The 25,892-nt window shown below is 46.0% G+C and overlaps 1 protein-coding gene across 1 annotated transcript in view; it reads left to right on the top strand.

Annotated features, from left to right (window-relative positions):
• Nucleotides 1-25,892, top strand: part of LOC115119424 (cell adhesion molecule 2-like) — a 157,960-nt gene that overhangs the window by 61,930 nt on the left and 70,138 nt on the right. The window contains exon 3 of the mRNA XM_065023439.1: nucleotides 6,464-6,601. Coding sequence (XP_064879511.1) covers nucleotides 6,464-6,601 — 138 coding nt within the window. The remainder of the gene's footprint in view (nucleotides 1-6,463; nucleotides 6,602-25,892) is intronic.

Genomic DNA, 25,892 nt, shown 5'->3' with positions numbered 1-25,892 from the left:
CAAAACACACCTCATGTCTCAACAACACACACCTCATGTCTCAACACACCTCAATGTCTCAACAACACACACCTCATGTCTCAACAACACACCTCATGTCTCAACAACACACACCTCATGTCTCAACACACACCTCATGTCTCAACACACACCTCATGTCTCAACAACACACCTCATGTCTCAACAACACACACCTCATGTCTCAACAACACACCTCATGTCTCAACACACACCTCATGTCTCAACAACACACACCTCATGTCTCAACAACACACACCTCATGTCTCAACAACACACCTCATGTCTCAACAACACACACTCATGTCTCAACACACACCTCATGTCTCAACAACACACCTCATGTCTCAACAACACACCTCATGTCTCAACACACCTCATGTCTCAACAACAACACACCTCATGTCTCAACAACACACACCTCATGTCTCAACACACCTCATGTCTCAACAACAACACACCTCATGTCTCAACAACACACCTCATGTCTCAACAACAACACACCTCATGTCTCAACAACACACCTCATGTCTCAACAACACACCACATGTCTCAACACACACCTCATGTCTCAACAACACACACCTCATGTCTCAACAACACACCTCATGTCTCAACAACACACCTCATGTCTCAACAACACACCTCATGTCTCAACAACACACCTCATGTCTCAACACACACCTCATGTCTCAACAACACACCTCATGTCTCAACAACACACCTCATGTCTCAACACACACCTCATGTCTCAAACAACACATGTCTCAACAACTCATGTCTCAACACTCATGTCTCAACACACACACCACAACACACCTCATGTCTCAACAACACCTCATGTCTCAACAACACACACCTCATGTCTCAACACACATGTCCATGTCTCAACAACACACACTCATGTCTCAACACACACCACACCTCATGTCTCAACAACACACACTCATGTCTCAACACACACCTCATGTCTCAACAACACACATGTCTCAAACAACACACCTCATGTCTCAACAACACACACCTCATGTCTCAACAACACACACCTCATGTCTCAACAACACACCTCATGTCTCAACAACACACACCTCATGTCTCAACACACACCTCATGTCTCAACAACACACACCTCATGTCTCAACACACACTCACAGCAGTCAACTCATGTCTCAACAACACACACCTCATGTCAACAACTCAACACACACCTCATGTCTCAACAACACACACCTCATGTCTCAATAACACACACCTCATGTCTCAACACACACCACATGTCTCGACGACAGCAGTCAACTAGCTAGCCACAGCAGTCAACTAGCTAGCCAAAGCAGTCAACTAGCTAGCCACAGCAGTCAACTAGCTAGCCAAAGCAGTCAACTAGCTAGCCACAGCAGTCAACTAGCTAGCCACAGCAGTCAACTATCTAGCCACAGCAGTCAGATAGCTAGCCACAGCAGTCAACTATCTAGCCACAGCAGTCAGATAGCTAGCCACAGCAGTCAGCTAGCTAGCCACAGCAGTCAGACTAGCTAGCCACAGCAGTCAACTAGCTAGCCACAGCAGTCAACTAGCTAGCCACAGCAGTCAATTATCTAGCCACAGCAGTCAGATAGCTAGCCACAGCAGTCAACTAACTAGCCACAGCAGTCAACTATCTAGCCACAGCAGTTAGCTAGATAGCCACAGCAGTCAACTAGCTAGCCACAGCAGTCAGCTAGCTTGCCACAGCAGTCAACTAGCTAGCCACAGCAGTCAACTAGCTAGCCACAGCAGTCAACTAGTTAGCCACAGCAGTCAACTAGCTAGCCACAGCCGTCAGATCGCTAGCCACAGCAGTAAACTAGCTAGTTAGCTGTTTACCCTTTTAACACATACATTCATTTGTTTGTAAACAAATAACCCAGCCAGTTAGCTACAATGTGATCAGAGTAGCCAAAGTCAAACCAACCAAATAAATCAGATTTGACCGTTCAGACACCCAAGTGTGAAGGTGGTTTGAAATATCTGTATCTATTTGCTTTTTTTTGGCAGGAAAAAGTACACATTAAAATCGGGTATGCAAAAAAAAATGGATTTGAGTCACTTCAAACTGCCAATGTAAGAGGAACCAGAAACAATCAAAACAATCAATACTATCGACCAGCAGACCTGTCAATCAATCAGCTTCAGACTGACCTTGGAACACACACACACACCGCACGGATGCGCACGTAAACACACACATAAGTGCATCGCATGGACACACATTCACAGGACATTATAGATGCGACAATAAATTAGAGTTTGAACCATCAATGCTAAATGTTAAACTGAGTTCCCCCCCCCTCTCGTCATTTCTCTGTAAATATGCCCAATTTTGGAACAAGGGAATGAGAAATATATTCCCTAAATGATGGAGAACAGTAGCTCCACATCAGTCAGAGTGCTGTCTGCTGATAGAATGATGGAGAACAGTAGCTCCACATCAGAGAGCTGCCTGCTGATAGAATTATGAAGAACAGTAGCTCCACATCAGAGAGCTGCCTGCTGATAGAATGATGGAGAACAGTAGCTCCACATCAGTCTGTCTGCTGATAGAATGATGGAGAACAGTAGCTCCACATCAGAGAGCTGTCTGCTGATAGAATGATGGAGAACAGTAGCTCCACATCAGAGAGCTGCCTGCTGATAGAATGATGGAGAACAGTAGCTCCACATCAGAGTGCTATCTGCTGATAGAATGATGGAGAACAGTAGCTCCACATCTCAGAGTGCTGTCTGCTGATAGAATGCCTATTGGTGAATGGAGAAGTGCAACTGAAGCCCTAAATGTGTCTGATGCAGAGCAGAAATTTAAATCAGAAAATCTGTGTTCATTAAACGCAGCAAAAATATCTATTATGCTTTTGTAGTGTGAAAAACAGAAAATTCTGCATTAACACAACCTTTAAGTTTAGCTTTCTAAATAAGTGGCTGAAATAATATGGTGAAGGGGGATCACATTGTGTTATCTTTCTGCCCTTTGGATGAGTTATGTGTACAGCTGTTGCTGCTATCTTGATTTCCTTGTATTTTTTTATCCTCTCTGTGCTCAGACTGTCTGTTCCACCACCTTCTTCTCTGAGCAGAGCAGGCAGGCCCATTTCCCTAACGACGTCAGACTCCACACAGACACAGGGTGTTGACATGCTGCTCCAGAGCCAGTACTGTTCTTCCTTCAGACTCCAGACCACACACAGACACAGGGTGTTGACATGCTGCTCCAGAGCCAGTACTGTTCTTCCTTCAGACTCCAGACTCCACACAGACACAGGGTGTTGACATGCTGCTCCAGAGCCAGTACTGTTCTTCCTTCAGACTCCAGACTCCACACAGACACAGGGTGTTGACAATGCTGCTCCAGAGCCAGTACTGTTCTTCCTTCAGACTCCAGACTCCACACAGACACAGGGTGTTGACATGCTGCTCCAGAGCCAGTACTGTTCTTCCTTCAGACTCCAGACGCCACACAGACAAAGGGTGTTGAAATGCTGCTCCAGAGACAGTACTGTTCTTCCTTCAGACTCCAGACTCCACACAGACACAGGGTGTTGACATGCTGCTCCAGAGCCAGTACTGTTCTTCCTTCAGACTCCAGACCACACACAGACACAGGGTGTTGACATGCTGCTCCAGAGCCAGTACTGTTCTTCCTTCAGACTCCAGACTCCACACAGACACAGGGTGTTGACATGCTGCTCCAGAGCCAGTACTGTTCTTCCTTCAGACTCCAGACTCCACACAGACACAGGGTGTTGACATGCTGCTCCAGAGCCAGTACTGTTCTTCCTTCAGACTCCAGACTCCACACAGACACAGGGTGTTGAAATGCTGCTCCAGAGACAGTACTGTTCTTCCTTCAGACTCCAGACTCCACACAGACACAGGGTGTTGACATGCTGCTCCAGAGCCAGTACTGTTCTTCCTTCAGACTCCAGACTCCACACAGACACAGGGTGTTGACATGCTGCTCCAGAGCCAGTACTGTTCTTCCTTCAGACTCCAGACTCCACACAGACACAGGGTGTTGACATGCTGCTCCAGAGCCAGTACTGTTCTTCCTTCAGACTCCAGACTCCACACAGACACAGGGTGTTGACATGCTGCTCCAGAGCCAGTACTGTTCTTCCTTCAGACTCCAGACTCCACACAGACACAGGGTGTTGAAATGCTGCTCCAGAGACAGTACTGTTCTTCCTTCAGACTCCAGACTCCACACAGACACAGGGTGTTGACATGCTGCTCCAGAGCCAGTACTGTTCTTCCTTCAGACTCCAGACTCCACACAGACACAGGGTGTTGACATGCTGCTCCAGAGCCAGTACTGTTCTTCCTTCAGACTCCAGACTCCACACAGACACAGGGTGTTGACATGCTGCTCCAGAGCCAGTACTGTTCTTCCTTCAGACTCCAGACTCCACACAGACACAGGGTGTTGACATGCTGCTCCAGAGCCAGTACTGTTCTTCCTTCAGACTCCAGACTCCACACAGACACAGGGTGTTGACATGCTGCTCCAGAGCCAGTACTGTTCTTCCTTCAGACTCCAGACTCCACACAGACACAGGGTGTTGAAATGCTGCTCCAGAGACAGTACTGTTCTTCCTTCAGACTCCAGACTCCACACAGACACAGGGTGTTGACATGCTGCTCCAGAGCCAGTACTGTTCTTCCTTCAGACTCAGACTCCACACAGACACAGGGTGTTGACATGCTGCTCCAGAGCCAGTACTGTTCTTCCTTCAGACTCCAGACTCCACACAGACACAGGGTGTTGACATGCTGCTCCAGAGCCAGTACTGTTCTTCCTTCAGACTCCAGACTCCACACAGACACAGGGTGTTGACATGCTGCTCCAGAGCCAGTACTGTTCTTCCTTCAGACTCCAGACTCCACACAGACACAGGGTGTGGAAATGCTGCTCCAGAGACAGTACTGTTCTTCCTTCAGGCTCCAGACATGCGTCAAAACTTTGTTCATTTGCACAATATCTCTCGTTTATATCCGCTTGTAACTGTCCAAACTCACCAAAAATGACATTTGGTAGCTCCTACCTATATCTGTATTACTTTATGAGCTGGATTGCCTGTCTTTACAGTTTTTTTTATTTTCATTTACTCTCTTTAGCATATTTAGCTGGCAGCCGCCATGTTGTTAGCATTCTGGTAATAGACGCCCTTGTGTATTAAGACGGTAAAACCATAAATCCCGGGGGTGAGAGAAGAACGGTATGACGATATGAACATCTGCACAACCTCTAATGAGTATTTTCTGAAGGAAACTGCACATCTCTGAGGAGAGGACTGCTACTGACCCCCTGTATCCCAAGGTTTCCAAAACTGGGTCCTGCCAAAACGTGACCCAGGGAGGGGCCCAGGACCGAGTTTGTGAACACCCTGCTGTATCGGACACAGACAGACTAGAAGTAATTTTGGATGGAAATTTGTCATTGATCAATACACTTACATTTCTCTAGCTGTAGTCAAGCTGCTGATTTCGAAAAGCCTTGTTAGTGCAAAGGTCAAATTAGCTTTTGAATTTTCTGTCTTTTATAGGCTTCAGACAAAAGCTAATATTTCACTTAAAATGTAGTTTTTTGGTATTGAATAATAAACAAACTTCTACAGAAGCCTCCGACACACACACCCTTGAGGGATGTTTGAGTTGCATAGTCATAATTACTCAGTCAAAGTTTAGCCGTCGATATATGACTGTTAATCTTTCTCTTCTACCCTTTAAAGCTCTATCCATCCTCTTCCTGTCTGTTCAGAAGACGGATCACAAACACACACACCCTTTACACTGTCCGCCCTCGTCTGTTCAGATGATGGATCACACAGACACACACCCTTCACACTGTCTACCCTGGACTTTTCAGATGATGGTTCCAGGTTAATCTCAGTGTTTTTCCTGTCCTCCTCCCCAACACACTCTGAGCTGAGCTACATCATATTCATGCAGAACTAGGCCAGGTTTATGGTAAAACCTCTGCCATACATAGGCTCCCGCTCAGCCCAATCAAAACCCTTTTCTGTCGAGTCCCTGCCCGTCTTCTGAAAACATCTTCTGAAAACATCTGAAACCCTACTTGTTCAAAGAGTATCAACCCCCCCCCCAATGATGAATGTACTGACAATGACTGGTCCACCTAGCTATCTGTAAGAGGTCCAATGTATCTGAAGAGGAATGTACTGACTATATGACTGCTGTCTGGAGATGAATGTACACCCACCTAGCTGTCTGGAGATGAAATGTACTGACTATGACTGGTCCACCTAGCTATCTGAAGATGAATGTACTGACTATGACTGTGATATGTGGTTGTCCCACCTAGCTATCTGAAGATGAATGCACTAATGCACAGACTTCAACCCTGTGTGTTGTGTCACGTTTTAACCTGTGTAATTCCCCCCCGGTCCTGTAGGGGTGCCAGAGAAGCCAGAGATAGACGGTTTGACCAAGCCTGCCCTGGAAGGAGATGAGATCACTTTGACCTGTATGACCCACGGCTCCAAGCCTGCTGCCAACCTCCGCTGGTTCAGGAACGAGAAGGAGATCAAAGGTCAGGACACTGTTCTAATATTCTTCTTCATCCTCTTCCTCCACCTTCTCTTCATCTACTTCCTCCTCCTCCTTGTCTTCCTCCTTCTCATCCTTCTTCTCCTCATCTTCTTCATCCTCTTCCTCCTCAGCCTCCTACTTCTATTCAACTCTTGTCTTTGCTGTAGGCTACGTGATTCTGATGGCTCAGACATAGTTGGAGCATCTGCAAGAGAAACTTGAAATCTAGGGTTGATGCTGTGATTCCCGCAGGTCCACGTATCTTTTTGCCTTGACTGTGTGTATCTGGTTATGCAATTGTTTCAAAGCTGGTCTGTGAGGTGGATTAATTGGTATATTCACAAGAATAGCAGAGCAAAATCTTGCATTTGTTAGTCTGTTTGAATTACTACCTCACATCTTTCTGCTTCCCTCAACTTCTCTCCTTCTCCAAGTGGTTATTCTTGGGTTAATTGAGGGAGAGAGGGAGAACGGTTAACTTCTTGGTGACTGGGGGGCAGTATTGAGTAGCTTGGATGAATAAGGTGCCCAGAGTAAACGGCCTGCTCCTCAGTCCCAGATGCTAATATATGCATATTATTATATTATTAGTATATGTGGATATAAAACACTCTGATGTTTCTAAAACTGTTTGAATGATGTCTGTGAGTATAACAGAACTCATATGGCAGGCGAAAACCTGAGAAAAAAATCCAACTAGGAAATGGGAAATCTGAGGTTGGTCGTTTTTCAACTCAGCCCCGATTGAAGATACAGTGGGATATTGGTCATGTTGCACTTCCTAAGGCTTCCACTAGATGTCAACCGTGTTTTGAACGTTGTTTGAAGCTCCTACTGTGAAGGGGGCCGAATGAGAGGCGAATGAGTCAGGTGTCTGGCAGAGAGTGACGCGCGGTGATGTGAGAGCGACCTCATGTTCCATTGCTTTTCTACAGACAAAGGAATTCTCCGGTTGGAACATTATTGAAGATTTATGATAAAAACATCCTAAAGATTGATTCTATACATCGTTTGACAAGTTTCTACGGACTGCAACGGAACTTTTTTTGGAATTTTCGTCCGACCTTTCCGCTGGACTTGCCCGCGGAAAGTTTGAATTTTATTAAACGCGCTAACAAAAGGAGGTGTTTGGACATAAATTATGAACTTTATCAAACAAATCATACATTTATTCTGGATCTGGGATTCCTGAGAGTGCATTCTGATGAAGATCTTCAAAGGTAAGTGAATATTTATAATGCTATTTCTGACTAATGTTGACTACACAATATGGTGGATATCTTGTTAGCTGCTTTGGGCTCTGAGCGCCGTACTCAGATTATTGCATGGTTTGCTTTTTCCGTAAAGTATTTTTAAATCTGACACAGCGGTTGCATTAAGGAGAAGTTCATTTAATGTTCCATGTACAGGTATAATAGTTGTATCTCTTATCAATGTTTATTATGAATATTTCTGTGAATTGATGTGGCTCTCTGCAAAATCACAGCATGTTTCGGAACTACTGAACATAACACGCCAATGTAAAATGAGATTTTTGGATATAAATATGAACTTTATCGAACAAAACATACATGTATTGTGTAACATGAAGTCCTATGAGTGTCATCTTATGAAGATCATCAAAGGTTAGTGATTAATTTTATCTCTATTTCTGCTTTTTGTGACTCCTCCTCTTTGGCTGGAAAAATGGCTGGGTTTTTCTGTGACTTGGTGGTGACCTAACATAATCGTTTGTGGTGCTTTCGCTGTAAAGCCATTTTGAAATCAGACACTGTGGCTGGATTAACCTCTTAAAGCTAAGTTTTTGGATAAATAGTGTGCCCAATTTCAACTTCCTGCTACTCATGCCAAGAATATAAGATATGCATATCATTCATATATTTGGATAGAAAACACTCTGAAGTTTCTAAAACTGTTTGAATCATGTCTGTGAGTATTACAGAACTTATGTAGCAGCCAAAACCCTGAGGACTAACTGTTCAGATTTTTCCCCCCACTCTGTTCCCTATATTGTCTTTGCCATTGGATATTTAATAGGAACCTATTTTCAGTTCCTATCACTTCCACTGGATGTCGCCAGTCTTTGGAATATGGTTGAGGTTATTTATTATTTATTATTATTCCTTTGTGCTATGAAGAAGTAGGCCAACTCGGAACTGGGGACACTTTTGTGAGTTGCACAAGACGTGAAAAGCAGTGCTGGTTTCTTTTCTTTCCTGTATTGTATACAGATTTCTACAATTGGATCGATTATTAACATTTAAAAATACCTAACGCTGTATTACAAAAGTAGTTTGAAATATTTTGGCAAAGTTTATAGGCAACTTTTTAAATATTTGGTAGTGACGTTGCGTTTTTGTAAGCTGTTTTTTTCTGGATCAAACGCGCTTTATAAATGGACATTTTCCATATATATGGACGGAATTAATCGAACAAAATGACCAAATGTGATGTTTATGGGACATATTGGAGTGCCAACAAAAGAAGCTCGTCAAAGGTAATGCATTTTTTATATTTTATTTCTGCGTTTTGTGTTGCGCCTGCTATGCTAGCTCCTTTGTTAACTGCTGGTGTAGATGGTGCAGGCTATCAGATAATAGCTTCTTATGCTTTCGCCGAAAAGCATTTTTAATGGGGGATAGGTAACCTAGTGGTTAGAGTGTAGAGGAGATAGGTAGCCTAGTAGTTAGAGTGTAGAGGAGATAGGTAGCCTAGTGATTAGAGTGTAGAGGGGATAGGTAGCCTAGTGGTTAGAGTGTAGAGTGGATTGGTAGCCTAGTGGTTAGAGTGTAGAGGAGATAGGTAATCTAGTGGTTAGAGTGTAGAGGGGATAGGTAGCCTAGTGGTTAGAGTGTAGAGGGGATGGGTAGCCTAGTGGTTAGAGAGTGGAGGCGGCAGATAGCCTTGTGGTTAGTGTAGAGTGTAGGGGCAGCAGGGTAGACTAGTGGTTAGAATGTAGGGAGGATAGGTAGCCTAGTGGTTAAAGTGTAGGGGCGGCGGGTAACCTAGTGGTTAGAGTGTAGGGGGGCAGGTAGCCTATTGGTTAGAGTGTAGGGGGGGCAGGTAGCCTAGTGGTTAGAGTGTAGGGGCGACAAATCTGTGGTTCTGCCCCTGAACGAGCAGTTAACCCACTGTTCCTAGGCCGTCATTGAAAATAAGAATTTGTTCTTAACTGACTCTAACCACTAGGCTACGCTGATTAAAAAGAATGATCATTACACAGCTGCACCTTGTGAGAGAAAATTAATTTTAAAAATTGATTATAATAAAAATTTGACATGAACGAACTTTACGGATACTATTTGGAATTTTAGTCTGCCTCGTCGTGACCGCTCGAGCCTGTGGATTACTAAACAAAACGCGCCAACCAAATGGAGGTATTTTGGATATAAAAATAATCTTTATGGAACAAAAGTAACATTTTTTGTGTAACTGGGAGTTTCGTGAGTACAAACATCTGAAGATCATCAAAGGTAAGCAATTCATTTTATTGCTTTTCTGACTTTCGTAACCAATCTACTTTGCTGCTAGCTGTTTGTAATGTTTTGTCTGCTGAGAGAGGGATAGCTTTCGCTGTAAAGCTTCTTTTTTTATCTGACACACCAGGTGGATTAACAACAAGCTAAACTGTGTTTTGCTATATTGCACTTGTAATTTCCTAAAAATTAAATAGTTTTAGAAATATAATTTGAATTTGGCACTCTGCAATTCAGCGGATGTTGTCGAAAATGATCCCGCTATGGGTGCGCCAAGAAGTGAACAATCCTCCAAACGAGCTTCAATGCGACATACTGTATACTTCTGATGATAAAGGGATTGTTGCTGCTTAGACCAGGATTTACTAAAGTTCTTTCAGGAACTCTCCCTCTCCCTCTCTCTCTCTCTCCTCTCTCTCCCCTCTCTCTCTCTCCCTCTCTCTCCCTCTCTATTTCTCTCTATTTCTCTCTCTCTCTCTCTCTCTCTTTCTCTCTCTCCCTCTCTCTCTCTCTCTCTCTCTCTCTCTCTCTCTATCTCTCCCCTCTCTCTCTCTCCCTCTCTCTCCCTCTCTATTTCTCTCTATTTCTCTCTCTCCCTCTCTCTCTCTCTCTCTCTCTCTCTCTCTCTCTCTCTCTATCTCTCTCTCCCCTCTCTCTCTCTCCCTCTCTCTCCTCTCTCTATTTCTCTCTATTCTCTCTCTCTCCTCTCTCTCTCTCTCTCTCTCTCTCTCTCTCTCTCTCTCTCTCTCTCTCTCTCTCTCTCTCTCTCTCTCTCTCTCTCTCTCTCTCTCTCCCTCTCTCTCCCTCTCTATTTCTTTCTCTCTCCATCCCACCCTCTCCCCCTCTCCTACATTGATTTAGGAGAAACTCACATTGACTCCTGTCTCATGACACAGATTCCCTCTCAGATTAAAGATCTGAGAATGTGAATGTAAAAAAGTGTGACTATCTCCTGTCTTTTAGCCGTCTGAAAGTCACCCACTGCTTTCCTAAATAAATAACCATTATAGGCTGCATCCCTATCACTACTTTACCAAGTATACATTATTTTCCAAAAATAATAAAAGCTCAAACCTTAATGCACATGTGCATTGTATCGTGCCCTCAATGATCGTGCCCTCAATGATCGTGCCCTCAATGATCGTACCCTCAATGATCGTATCCTCAATGATCGTGTCCTCAATGATCGTATCCTCAATGATCGTGTCCTCAAAGATCGTGTCCGCAATGATCGTGTCCTCAATGATCGTGTCCTCAATGATCGTATCCTCAATGATCGTGTCCTCAATGATCGTGTCCTCAATGATCGTGCTCTCAATGATCGTGTCCTCAATGATCGTGTCCTCAATGATCGTGCTCTCAATGATCGTGTCCTCAATGATCGTGCCCTCAATGATCGTGCCCTCAATGATCGTGTCCTCAATGATCGTATCCTCAATGATCGTGTCCTCAAAGATTGTGTCCGCAATGATCGTGCCCTCAATGATCGTGCCCTCAATGATCGTGCCCTCAATGATCGTGTACTCAATGATCGTGCCCTCAAAGATCGTGCCCTCAATGATCGTGTCCTCAATGATCGTATCCTCAATGATCGTGTCCTCAAAGATCGTGTCCGCAATGATCGTATCCTCACTGATCGTGTCCTCAAAGATCGTGTCCGCAATGATCGTGTCCTCAATGATCGTGTCCTCAATGATCGTATCCTCAATGATCGTGTCCTCAAAGATCGTGTCCTCAATGATCGTGTCCTCAATGATCGTGCTCTCAATGATCGTATCCTCAATGATCGTGTCCTCAATGATCGTATCCTCAATGATCGTGTCCTCAAAGATCGTGTCCGCAATGATCGTGCCCTCAATGATCGTGCCCTCAATGATCGTGTCCTCAATGATCGTGTCCTCAATGATCGTATCCTCAATGATCGTGTCCTCAAAGATCGTGTCCGCAATGATCGTGTCCTCAATGATCGTGTCCTCAATGATCGTATCCTCAATGATCGTGTCCTCAAAGATCGTGTCCTCAATGATCGTGTCCTCAATGATCGTGCTCTCAATGATCGTATCCTCAATGATCGTGTCCTCAAAGATCGTGTCCGCAATGATCGTGCCCTCAATGATCGTGCCCTCAATGATCGTGTACTCAATGATCGTGCCCTCAAAGATCGTGCCCTCAATGATCGTGTCCTCAATGATCGTATCCTCAATGATCGTGTCCTCAAAGATCGTGTCCGCAATGATCGTGCCCTCAATGATCGTGCCCTCAATGATCGTGTACTCAATGATCGTGCCCTCAAAGATCGTGTACTCAAAGATCGTGTCCTCAATGATCGTGTCCTCAATGATCGTGCCCTCAATGATCGAGCCCTCAATGATCGTGCCCTCAATGATCGAGCCCTCAATGATCGTATCCTCAATGATCGTGCCCTCAATGATCGAGCCCTCAATGATCGTGCCCTCAATGATCGTGCCCTCAATGATCGTGCCCTCAATGATCGAGCCCTCAATGATCGTATCCTCAATGATCGTGCCCTCAATGATCGTGTCCTCAATGATCGTGTCCTCAATGATCGTGCTCTCAATGATCGTGTCCTCAATGATCGTGCCCTCAATGATCGTGCCCTCAATGATCGTGTCCTCAATGATCGTATCCTCAATGATCGTGTCCTCAAAGATCGTGTCCGCAATGATCGTGCCCTCATTGATCGTGCCCTCAATGATCGTGCCCTCAATGATCGTGTACTCAATGATCGTGCCCTCAAAGATCGTGCCCTCAATGATCGTGTCCTCAATGATCGTATCCTCAATGATCGTGTCCTCAAAGATCGTGTCCGCAATGATCGTGCCCTCAATGATCGTGCCCTCAATGATCGTACCCTCAATGATCGTGTCCTCAATGATCGTGTCCTCAATGATCGTATCCTCAATGATCGTGTCCTCAAAGATCGTGTCCGCAATGATCGTGTCCTCAATGATCGTGTCCTCAATGATCGTATCCTCAATGATCGTGTCCTCAAAGATCGTGTCCTCAATGATCGTGTCCTCAATGATCGTGCTCTCAATGATCGTATCCTCAATGATCGTGTCCTCAAAGATCGTGTCCGCAATGATCGTGCCCTCAATGATCGTGCCCTCAATGATCGTGTACTCAATGATCGTGCCCTCAAAGATCGTGCCCTCAATGATCGTGTCCTCAATGATCGTATCCTCAATGATCGTGTCCTCAAAGATCGTGTCCGCAATGATCGTGCCCTCAATGATCGTGCCCTCAATGATCGTGTACTCAATGATCGTGCCCTCAAAGATCGTGTACTCAAAGATCGTGTCCTCAATGATCGTGCCCTCAATGATCGAGCCCTCAATGATCGTGCCCTCAATGATCGAGCCCTCAATGATCGTATCCTCAATGATCGTGCTCTCAATGATCGAGCCCTCAATGATCGTGCCCTCAATGATCGTGCCCTCAATGATCGTGCCCTCAATGATCGAGCCCTCAATGATCGTATCCTCAATGATCGTGCCCTCAATGATCGTGTCCTCAATGATCGTGTCCTCAATGATCGTGTCCTCAATGATCGAGCCCTCAATGATCGTGCCCTCAATGATCGAGCCCTCAATGATCGTATCCTCAATGATCGTGCTCTCAATGATCGAGCCCTCAATGATCGTGCCCTCAATGATCGTGCCCTCAATGATCGTGCCCTCAATGATCGAGCCCTCAATGATCGTATCCTCAATGATCGTGCCCTCAATGATCGTGTCCTCAATGATCGTGTCCTCAATGATCGTGTCCTCAATGATCGTGCCCTCAATGATCGTGCCCTCAATGATCGTATCCTCAATGATCGTATCCTCAATGATCGTGTCTCAATGATCGAGCCCTCAATGATCGTGCCCTCAATGATCGTGCCCTCAATGATCGTGCCCTCAATGATCGAGCCCTCAATGATCGTATCCTCAATGATCGTGCCCTCAATGATCGTGTCCTCAATGATCGTGTCCTCAATGATCGTGTCCTCAATGATCAATGATCGTGCCCTCAATGATCGTGCCCTCAATGATCGTATCCTCAATGATCGTATCCTCAATGATCGTGCTCTCAATGATCGAGCCCTCAATGATCGTGCCCTCAATGATCGTGCCCTCAATGATCGTGCCCTCAATGATCGAGCCCTCAATGATCGTATCCTCAATGATCGAGCCCTCAATGATCGTGCCCTCAATGATCGTGCCCTCAATGATCGTATCCTCAATGATCGAGCCCTCAATGATCGTGCCCTCAATGATCGTGCCCTCAATGATCGTGTCAATGATCGTGCCCCTCAATGATCGTGTCTCAAAGATCGCCCTCAATGATCGTGCCTCAATGATCGTGTCCTCAATGATCGTGCCCTCAATGATCGTGTCCTCAATGATCGTGTCCTCAATGATCGTGCCCTCAATGATCGTGCCCTCAATGATCGAGCCCTCAATGATCGTATCCTCAATGATCGTATCCTCAATGATCGTATCCTCAATGATCATATCCTCAATGATCGTATCCTCAATGATCGTATCCTCAATGATCGTGTCCTCAATGATCGTGCCCTCAATGATCGTGCCCTCAATGATCGTGCCCTCAATGATCGTATCCTCAATGATCGTATCCTCAATGATCGTGTCCTCAATGATCGTATCCTCAATGATCGTGCCCTCAATGATCGTGTCCTCAATGATCGTGTCCTCAATGATCGTGTCCTCAATGATCGTGCCCTCAATGATCGTGCCCTCAATGATCGAGCCCTCAATGATTGTATCCTCAATGATCGTATCCTCAATGATCGTATCCTCAATGATCATATCCTCAATGATCGTATCCTCAATGATCGTATCCTCAATGATCGTGTCCTCAATGATCGTGCCCTCAATGATCGTGCCCTCAATGATCGTGCCCTCAATGATCGTATCCTCAATGATCGTATCCTCAATGATCGTGTCCTCAATGATCGTGTCCTCAATGATCGTGCCCTCAATGATCGTGTCCTCAATGATCGTGTCCTCAATGATCGTGTCCTCAATGATCGTGTCCTCAATGTCTGGGCACCTGGTTTGACAAAACAAAACTCTTTTTCAAAAAGCATAATGTTGATTTAAAATGTGTTTATTTAACAGGAATATGTCATAGGTCATAGGTCATATGTCATAGGTCATATGTCATAGGTCATTCATTAAGAGTTCATTAAAAAGTTAAGAATTGCAATATTTTATTGAAATAGGTTATGCCTTTCATAAAATAGCAGAAAACAAATCATTCAGTCGACATTCATACCAGTTATAGATGATGGTGATATTGTCTATTTGAATGGGTAGGGAGTTAATAGTTACAGATTAATGTTACAGATTTACAGATTTACAGAATTACAGATTTATAGATTTACAGATTTACAGAATTACAGATTTACAGATTTACAGAATTACAGATTTACAGATTTACAGAATTATAGATTTACAGATTTACAGAATTACAGATTTACAGATTTACAGAATTACAGATTTACAGATTTACAGAATTACAGATTTACAGATTTACAGAATTACAGATTTACAGAATTACAGATTTACAGATTTACAGAATTACAGATTTACAGAATTACAGATTACAGATTTACAGAATTACAGATTTACAGATTTACAGATTTACAGAATTACAGATTTACAGATTTACAGAATTACAGATTTACAGAATTACAGATTACAGATTTACAGAATTACAGATTTACAGAATTACAGAATTACAGATTTACAGATTTACAGATTACAAAAAAGACTTGAACTGTAATCCTTTATGTTACCATCAAAAATATTGTAATCGGATTAAAGATACTTTTTATAAAACTAGATGATACCTTCTAGTAGTACTTTTAAATCCAGAAAGGACGTTTGCCCCCAAAAATTATTTGACACCGTTCTGTTTTCTATAATAACATTCAAATCAACATTGAAAATAAGTGCAAATATTTTTCTGCCTGAGCGAGTCGGACCCCCAGTCAGAGTCCGTTATGACGAGGGTGGGAAAAGGGCAGGATGTCTATTGTCATGCCCTGACTGTAGAGATCTTTTTATTCTCTATGTTTGGTTGGTCAGGGTGTGACTCGGGTGGGAAACTCGTATGTTCTGTGTTTCTATGTTTTGGCCGGGTAAGGTTCTCAATCAGGGACAGCTGTCTATCATTGTCGCTGATTGGTAAAGTATCTGCTAGAGAACACAGTAGAACACAGTACAGTAAAGTATCTACTACAGAACACAGTACAGTACTGTATCTGCCAGAGAACACTGTAGAACACAGTACAGTAAAGTATCTACTACAGAACACAGTACAGTACTGTATCTGCCAGAGAACACTGTAGAACACAGTACAGTAAAGTATCTACTACAGAACACAGTACAGTACTGTATCTGCCAGAGAACACTGTAGAACACAGTACAGTACTGTATCTGCCAGAGAACACTGTAGAACACAGTAAAGTATCCATGTTCATCTAATGGTTTCTACAAGACTCCTGTCTCAGTTGGCTCTGTTCTGGTTTCTACCAGACTCCTGTCTCAGTTGGCTCTGTTCTGGTTTCTACCAGACTTCTGTCTCAGTTGGATCTATTCTGGTTTCTACCAGACTCCTGTCTCAGTTGGATCTGTTCTGGTTTCTACCAGACTCCTGTCTCAGTTGGCTCTGTTCTGGTTTCTACCAGACTCCTGTCTCAGTTGGCTCTGTTCTGGTTTCTACCAGACTCCTGTCTCAGTTGGATCTGTTCTGGTTTCTACCAGACTCCTGTCTCATTGAGGTGGCTGGGATCACTGTCTCAGTTGGATCTGTTCTGGTTTCTACCAGACCCCTGTCTCAGTTGGATCTGTTCTGGTTTCTACCAGACTCCTGTCTCAGTTGGATCTGTTCTGGTTTCTACCAGACTCCTGTCTAATTGAGGTGGCTGGGATCACTGTCTCAGTTGGATCTGTTCTGGTTTCTACCAGACTCCTGTCTCAGTTGGATCTGTTCTGGTTTCTACCAGACTCCTGTCTCAGTTGGATCTGTTCTGGATTCTACCAGACTTCTGTCTCAGTTGGATCTGTTCTGGTTTCTACCAGACTCCTGCCTCAGTTGGATCTGTTCTGGTTTCTACCAGACTCCTGTCTCATTGAGGTGGCTGGGATCACTGTCTCAGTTGGCTCTGTTCTGGTTTCTACCCGCCTCCTGTCTCAGTTGGCTCTGTTCTAGTTTCTACCAGACTCCTGTCTCAGTTGGCTCTGTTCTGGTTTCTACCAGACTCCTGTCTCAGTTGGATCTGTTCTGGTTTCTACCAGACTCTTGTCTCAGTTGGCTCTGTTCTGGTTTCTACCAGACTCCTGTCTCAGTTGGCTCTGTTCTGGTTTCTACCAGACTCCTGTCTCAATTGTCTCTGTTCTGGTTTCTACCAGACTCCTGTCTCAGTTGGATCTGTTCTGGTTTCTACCAGACTCCTGTCTCAGTTGACTCTGTTCTGGTTTCTACCAGACTCCTGTCTCCTTGTGGTGGCTGGGATCACTGTCTCAGTTGGCTCTGTTCTGGTTTCTACCAGACTCCTGTCTCCTTGTGGTGGCTGGGATCACTGTCTCGGTTGGCTCTGTTCTGGTTTCTACCAGACTCCTGTCTCAGTTGGCTCTGTTCTGGTTTCTACCAGACTCCTGTCTCATTGTGGTGGCTGGGATCACTGTCTCAGTTGGCTCTGCTCTGGTTTCTACCAGACTCATGTCTCATTGTGGTGGCTGGGATCACTATCTCAGTTGGCTCTGTTCTGGTTTCTATCAGACTCCTGTCTCCTTGTGGTGGCTGGGATCACTGTCTCAGTTGGCTCTGTTCTGGTTTCTACCAGACTCCTGTATCATTGTGGTGGCTGGGATCACTGTCTCAGTTGTCTCTGTTTTGGTTTCTACCAGTCTCCTGTCTCAGTTGGCTCTGTTCTGGTTTCTACCAGACTCCTGTCTCAGTTGGATCTGTTCTGGTTTCTACCAGACTCCTGTCTCAGTTGGCTCTGTTCTGGTTTCTACCAGACTCCTGTCTCAGTTGGCTCTGTTTTGGTTTCTACCAGTCTCCTGTCTCAGTTGGCTCTGTTCTGGTTTCTACCAGCCTCCTGTCTCAGTTGTCTCTGTTTTGGTGTCTACCCGCCTCCTGGCTCAGTTGTCTCTGTTTTGGTTTCTACCAGACTCCTGTCTCAGTTGGCTCTGTTCTGGTTTCTACCAGACTCCTGTCTCAGTTGGCTCTGTTCTGGTTTCTACCAGACTCCTGTCTCATTGTGGTGGCTGGGATCACTGTCTCAGTTGGCTCTGTTTTGGTTTCTACCAGACTCCTGTCTCATTGTGGTGGCTTGGATCACTGTCTCAGTTGTCTCTGTTTTGGTTTCTACCAGACTCCTGTCTCAGTTGGCTCTGTTCTGGTTTCTACCAGACTCCTGTCTCAGTTGAATCTGTTTTGGTTTCTACCAGACTCCTGTCTCAGTTGGATCTGTTCTGGTTTCTACCAGACTCCTGTCTCAGTTGGATCTGTTCTGGTTTCTACCAGACTCCTGTCTCAGTTGGCTCAGTTCTGGTTTCTACCAGAGTCCTGTCTCAGTTGGATCTGTTCTGGTTTCTACCAGACTCCTGTCTCAGTTGACTCTGTTCTGGTTTCTACCAGACTCCTGTCTCATTGTGGTGGCTGGGATCACTGTCTCAGTTGGCTCTGTTCTGGTTTCTACCAGACTCCTGTCTCAGTTGGTTCCGTTCTGGTTTCTACCAGACTCCTGTCTCATTGTGGTGGCTGGGATCACTGTCTCAGTTGGCTCTGTTCTGGTTTCTACCAGACTCCTGTCTCATTGTGGTGGCTGGGATCACTGTCTCATTTGGCTCTGTTCTGGTTTCTACCAGACTCCTGACTCAGTTGGCTCTGTTCTGGTTTCTACCAGACTCCTGTCTCAGTTGGCTCTGTTCTGGGTTCTACCAGACTCCTGTCTCAGTTGGCTCTATTCTGGTTTCTACCAGACTCCTGTCTCAGTTGGCTCCGTTCTGGTTTCTACCAGACTCCTGTCTCATTGTGGTGGCTGGGATCACTGTCTCAGTTGGCTCTGTTCTGGTTTCTACCAGCCTCCTGTCTCAGTTGGCTCTGTTCTGGTTTCTACCAGACTCCTGTCTCCTTGTGGTGGCTGGGATCACTGTCTCAGTTGGCTCCGTTCTGGTTTCTACCAGACTCCTGTCTCATTGTGGTGGCTGGGATCACTGTCTCAGTTGGCTCTGTTTTGGTTTCTACCAGACTCCTGTCTCAGTTGGATCTGTTCTGGTTTCTACCAGCCTCCTGTCTCAGTTGGCTCTGTTCTGGTTTCTACCAGACTCCTGTCTCATTTGGATCTGTTCTGGTATCTAACAGACTCCTGTCTCATTGTGGTGGCTGGGATCACTATCTTAGTTGGCTCTGTTCTGGTTTCTACCAGACTCCTGTCTCATTGTGGTGGCTGGGATCACTATCTCAGTTGGCTCTGTTCTGGTTTCTACCAGACTCCTGTCTCAGTTGGATCTGTTCTGGTCTCTACCAGACTCCTGTCTCAGTTGGCTCTGTTTTGGTTTCTACCAGACTCCTGTCTCATTGTGGTGGCTGGGATCACTGTCTCAGTTGGCTCTGTTCTGGTTTCTACCAGACTCCTGTCTCATTGTGGTGGCTGGGATCACTGTCTCAGTTGGCTCTGTTCTGGTTTCTACCAGACTCCTGTCTCCTTGTGGTGGCTGGGATCACTATCTCAGTTGGCTCTGTTCTGGTTTCTACCAGACTCCTGTCTCATTGTGGTGGCTGGGATCACTGTCTCAGTTGGCTCTGTTCTGGTTTCTACCAGACTCCTGTCTCATTGTGGTGGCTGGGATCACTGTCTCAGTTGGCTCTGTTCTGGTTTCTACCAGACTCCTGTCTCATTGTGGTGGCTGGGATCACTGTCTCAGTTGGCTCTGTTCTGGTTTCTACCAGACTCCTGTCTCATTGTGGTGGTTGGGATCACTGTCTCAGTTGTCTCTGTTTTGGTTTCTACCAGTCTCCTGTCTCATTTGGCTCTGTTTTGGTTTCTACCAGACTCCTGTCTCAGTTGTCTCTGTTTTGGTTTCTACCAGACTCCTGTCTCATTTGGCTCTGTTCTGGTTTCTACCAGACTCCTGTCTCCGTTGGATCTGTTCTGGTTTCTACCAGACTCCTGTCTCAGTTGACTCTGTTCTGGTTTCTACCAGACTCCTGTCTCAGTTGACTCTGTTCTGGTTTCTACCAGACTCCTGTCTCAGTTGGCTCCGTTCTGGTTTCTACCAGACTCCTGTCTCATTGTGGTGGCTGGGATAACTGTCTCAGTTGGCTCTGTTCTGGTTTCTACCAGCCTCCTGTCTCAGTTGGCTCTGTTCTGGTTTCTACCAGACTCCTGTCTCCTTGTGGTGGCTGGGATCACTGTCTCAGTTGGCTCCGTTCTGGTTTCTACCAGACTCCTGTCTCATTGTGGTGGCTGGGATCACTGTCTCAGTTGGCTCTGTTTTGGTTTCTACCAGACTCCTGTCTCAGTTGGATCTGTTCTGGTTTCTACCAGCCTCCTGTCTCAGTTGGCTCTGTTCTGGTTTCTACCAGACTCCTGTCTCATTTGGATCTGTTCTGGTATCTAACAGACTCCTGTCTCATTGTGGTGGCTGGGATCACTATCTTAGTTGGCTCTGTTCTGGTTTCTACCAGACTCCTGTCTCATTGTGGTGGCTGGGATCACTATCTCAGTTGGCTCTGTTCTGGTTTCTACCAGACTCCTGTCTCAGTTGGATCTGTTCTGGTCTCTACCAGACTCCTGTCTCAGTTGGCTCTGTTTTGGTTTCTACCAGACTCCTGTCTCATTGTGGTGGCTGGGATCACTGTCTCAGTTGGCTCTGTTCTGGTTTCTACCAGACTCCTGTCTCATTGTGGTGGCTGGGATCACTGTCTCAGTTGGCTCTGTTCTGGTTTCTACCAGACTCCTGTCTCCTTGTGGTGGCTGGGATCACTATCTCAGTTGGCTCTGTTCTGGTTTCTACCAGACTCCTGTCTCATTGTGGTGGCTGGGATCACTGTCTCAGTTGGCTCTGTTCTGGTTTCTACCAGACTCCTGTCTCATTGTGGTGGCTGGGATCACTGTCTCAGTTGGCTCTGTTCTGGTTTCTACCAGACTCCTGTCTCATTGTGGTGGCTGGGATCACTGTCTCAGTTGGCTCTGTTCTGGTTTCTACCAGACTCCTGTCTCATTGTGGTGGCTGGGATCACTGTCTCAGTTGTCTCTGTTTTGGTTTCTACCAGTCTCCTGTCTCATTTGGCTCTGTTTTGGTTTCTACCAGACTCCTGTCTCAGTTGTCTCTGTTTTGGTTTCTACCAGACTCCTGTCTCATTTGGCTCTGTTCTGGTTTCTACCAGACTCCTGTCTCCGTTGGATCTGTTCTGGTTTCTACCAGACTCCTGTCTCAGTTGACTCTGTTCTGGTTTCTACCAGACTCCTGTCTCAGTTGGCTCTGTTCTGGTTTCTACCAGACTCCTGTCTCATTTGGATCTGTTCTGGTTTCTAACAGACTCCTGTCTCATTGTGGTGGCTGGGATCACTATCTTAGTTGGCTCTGTTCTGGTTTCTACCAGACTCCTGTCTCATTGTGGTGGCTGGGATCACTATCTCATTTGGCTCTGTTCTGGTTTCTACCAGACTCCTGTTTCAGTTGGATCTATTCTGGTCTCTACCAGACTCCTGTCTCAGTTGGCTCAGTTCTGGTTTCTACCAGACTCCTGTCTCAGTTGGATCTGTTCTGGTCTCTACCAGACTCCTGTCTCAGTTGGCTCTGTTCTGGTTTCTACCAGACTCCTGTCTCATTGTGGTGGCTGGGATCACTGTCTCAGTTGGCTCTGTTCTGGTTTCTACCAGACTCCTGTCTCAGTTGGCTCTGTTCTGGTTTCTACCAGACTCCTGTCTCATTGTGGTGGCTGGGATCACTGTCTCAGTTGGCTCTGTTCTGGTTTCTACCAGACTCCTGTCTCATTGTGGTGGCTGGGATCACTGTCTCAGTTGGCTCTGTTCTGGTTTCTACCAGACTCCTGTCTCATTGTGGTGGCTGGGATCACTGTCTCAGTTGGCTCTGTTCTGGTTTCTACCAGACTCCTGTCTCATTGTGGTGGCTGGGATCACTGTCCGAGTTGTCTCTGTTTTGGTTTCTACCAGTCTCCTGTCTCATTTGGCTCTGTTTTGGTTTCTACCAGACTCCTGTCTCAGTTGGCTCTGTTCTGGTTTCTACCAGACTCCTGTCTCAGTTTTCTCTGTTTTGGTTTCTACCAGCCTCCTGTCTCAGTTCTCTCTGTTTTGGTTTCTACCAGACTCCTGTCTCAGTTGTCTCTGTTTTGGTTTCTACCAGTCTCCTGTCTCAGTTGGCTCTGTTCTGGTTTCTACCAGACTCCTGTCTCAGTTGGATCTGTTCTGGTTTCTACCAGCCTCCTGTCTCAGTTGTCTCTGTTTTGGTTTCTACCAGTCTCCTGTCTCAGTTGGCTCTGTTCTGGTTTCTACCAGCCTCCTGTCTCAGTTGTCTCTGTTTTGGTTTCTACCCGCCTCCTGGCTCAGTTGTCTCTGTTTTGGTTTCTACCAGACTCCTGTCTCAGTTGGCTCTGTTCTGGTTTCTACCAGACTCCTGTCTCATTGTGGTGGCTGGGATCACTGTCTCAGTTGGCTCTGTTTTGGTTTCTACCAGACTCCTGTCTCATTTTGGTGGCTTGGATCACTGTCTCAGTTGAATCTGTTTTGGTTTCTACCAGACTCCTGTCTCATTGTGGTGGCTGGGATCACTGTCTCAGTTGGCTCTGTTCTGGTTTCTACCAGACTCCTGTCTCAGTTGGATCTGTTCTGGTTTCTACTAGACTCCTGTCTCATTGTGGTGGCTGGGATCACTGTCTCAGTTAGCTCTGTTCTGGTTTCTACCAGACTCCTGTCTCAGTTGGCTCTGTTCTGGTTTCTACCAGACTCCTGTCTCATTGTGGTGGCTGGGATCACTGTCTCAGTTGGCTCTGTTCTGGTTTCTACCAGACTCCTGTCTCATTGTGGTGGCTGGGATCACTGTCTGAGTTGTCTCTGTTTTGGTTTCTACCAGTCTCCTGTCTCATTTGGCTCTGTTTTGGTTTCTACCAGACTCCTGTCTCAGTTGGCTCTGTTCTGGTTTCTACCAGACTCCTGTCTCAGTTGGCTCTGTTCTGGTTTCTACCAGACTCCTGTATCAGTTAGCTCTGTTTTGGTTTCTACCAGACTCCTGTCTCAGTTGGCTCTGTTCTGGTTTCTACCAGACTCCTGTCTCAGTTGGATCTGTTCTGGTTTCTACCAGACTCCTGTCTCAGTTGACTCTGTTCTGGTTTCTACCAGACTCCTGTCTCAGTTGGATCTGTTCTGGTTTCTACCAGACTCCTGTCTCAGTTGACTCTGTTCTGGTTTCTACCAGACTCCTGTCTCCTTGTGGTGGCTGGGATCACTGTCTCAGTTGGCTCTGTTCTGGTTTCTACCAGACTCCTGTCTCAGTTGGCTCTGTTCTGGTTTCTACCAGACTCCTGTCTCAGTTGGATCTGTTCTGGTTTCTACCAGCCTCCTGTCTCAGTTGTCTCTGTTTTGGTTTCTACCAGTCTCCTGTCTCAGTTGGCTCTGTTCTGGTTTCTACCAGCCTCCTGTCTCAGTTGTCTCTGTTTTGGTTTCTACCCGCCTCCTGGCTCAGTTGTCTCTGTTTTGGTTTCTACCAGACTCCTGTCTCAGTTGGCTCTGTTCTGGTTTCTACCAGACTCCTGTCTCATTGTGGTGGCTGGGATCACTGTCTCAGTTGGCTCTGTTTTGGTTTCTACCAGACTCCTGTCTCATTGTGGTGGCTTGGATCACTGTCTCAGTTGAATCTGTTTTGGTTTCTACCAGACTCCTGTCTCATTGTGGTGGCTGGGATCACTGTCTCAGTTGGCTCTGTTCTGGTTTCTACCAGACTCCTGTCTCAGTTGGATCTGTTCTGGTTTCTACTAGACTCCTGTCTCATTGTGGTGGCTGGGATCACTGTCTCAGTTAGCTCTGTTCTGGTTTCTACCAGACTCCTGTCTCAGTTGGCTCTGTTCTGGTTTCTACCAGACTCCTGTCTCATTGTGGTGGCTGGGATCACTGTCTCAGTTGGCTCTGTTCTGGTTTCTACCAGACTCCTGTCTCATTGTGGTGGCTGGGATCACTGTCTGAGTTGTCTCTGTTTTGGTTTCTACCAGTCTCCTGTCTCATTTGGCTCTGTTTTGGTTTCTACCAGACTCCTGTCTCAGTTGGCTCTGTTCTGGTTTCTACCAGACTCCTGTCTCAGTTGGCTCTGTTCTGGTTTCTACCAGACTCCTGTATCAGTTAGCTCTGTTTTGGTTTCTACCAGACTCCTGTCTCAGTTGGCTCTGTTCTGGTTTCTACCAGACTCCTGTCTCAGTTGGATCTGTTCTGGTTTCTACCAGACTCCTGTCTCAGTTGACTCTGTTCTGGTTTCTACCAGACTCCTGTCTCAGTTGGATCTGTTCTGGTTTCTACCAGACTCCTGTCTCAGTTGACTCTGTTCTGGTTTCTACCAGACTCCTGTCTCCTTGTGGTGGCTGGGATCACTGTCTCAGTTGGCTCTGTTCTGGTTTCTACCAGACTCCTGTCTCAGTTGGCTCTGTTCTGGTTTCTACCAGACTCCTGTCTCCTTGTGGTGGCTGGGATCACTGTCTCAGTTGGCCCTGTTCTGGTTTCTACCAGACTCCTGTCTCATTGTGGTGGCTGGGATCACTGTCTCAGTTGTCTCTGTTTTGGTTTCTACCAGTCTCCTGTCTCAGTTGGATCTGTTCTGGTTTCTACCAGCCTCCTGTCTCAGTTGTCTCTGTTTTGGTTTCTACCAGTCTCCTGTCTCAGTTGGCTCTGTTCTGGTTTCTACCAGCCTCCTGTCTCAGTTGTCTCTGTTTTGGTTTCTACCCGCCTCCTGGCTCAGTTGTCTCTGTTTTGGTTTCTACCAGACTCCTGTCTCAGTTGGCTCTGTTCTGGTTTCTACCAGACTCCTGTCTCATTGTGGTGGCTGGGATCACTGTCTCAGTTGGCTCTGTTTTGGTTTCTACCAGACTCCTGTCTCATTGTGGTGGCTTGGATCACTGTCTCAGTTGAATCTGTTTTGGTTTCTACCAGACTCCTGTCTCATTGTGGTGGCTGGGATCACTGTGTCAGTTGGCTCTGTTCTGGTTTCTACCAGACTCCTGTCTCAGTTGGATCTGTTCTGGTTTCTACCAGACTCCTGTCTCATTGTGGTGGCTGGGATCACTGTCTCAGTTGGCTCTGTTCCGGTTTCTACCAGACTCCTGTCTCAGTTGGCTCTGTTCTGGTTTCTACCAGACTCCTGTCTCATTGTGGTGGCTGGGATCACTGTCTCAGTTGGCTCTGTTCTGGTTTCTACCAGACTCCTGTCTCATTGTGGTGGCTGGGATCACTATCTCAATTGGCACTGTTCTGGTTTCTAACAGACTCCTGTCTCATTGTGGTGGCTGGGATCACTGTCTCAGTTGGCTCTGTTCTGGTTTCTACCAGACTCCTGTCTCATTGTGGTGGCTGGGATCACTGTCTCAGTTGGCTCTGTTCTGGTTTCTACCAGACTCCTGTCTCCTTGTGGTGGCTGGGATCACTATCTCAGTTGGCTCTGTTCTGGTTTCTACCAGACTCCTGTCTCATTGTGGTGGCTGGGATCACTGTCTCAGTTGTCTCTGTTTTGGTTAATACCAGTCTCCTGTCTCAGTTGGCTCTGTTCTGGT

Source organism: Oncorhynchus nerka, linkage group LG10 (genome assembly GCF_034236695.1).
Source record: "Oncorhynchus nerka isolate Pitt River linkage group LG10, Oner_Uvic_2.0, whole genome shotgun sequence".
Lineage (NCBI taxonomy): Eukaryota > Metazoa > Chordata > Actinopteri > Salmoniformes > Salmonidae > Oncorhynchus > Oncorhynchus nerka.
Note: the sequence above shows the minus strand (reverse complement) of the source record. Positions and strands in the feature narration are given on the sequence as shown.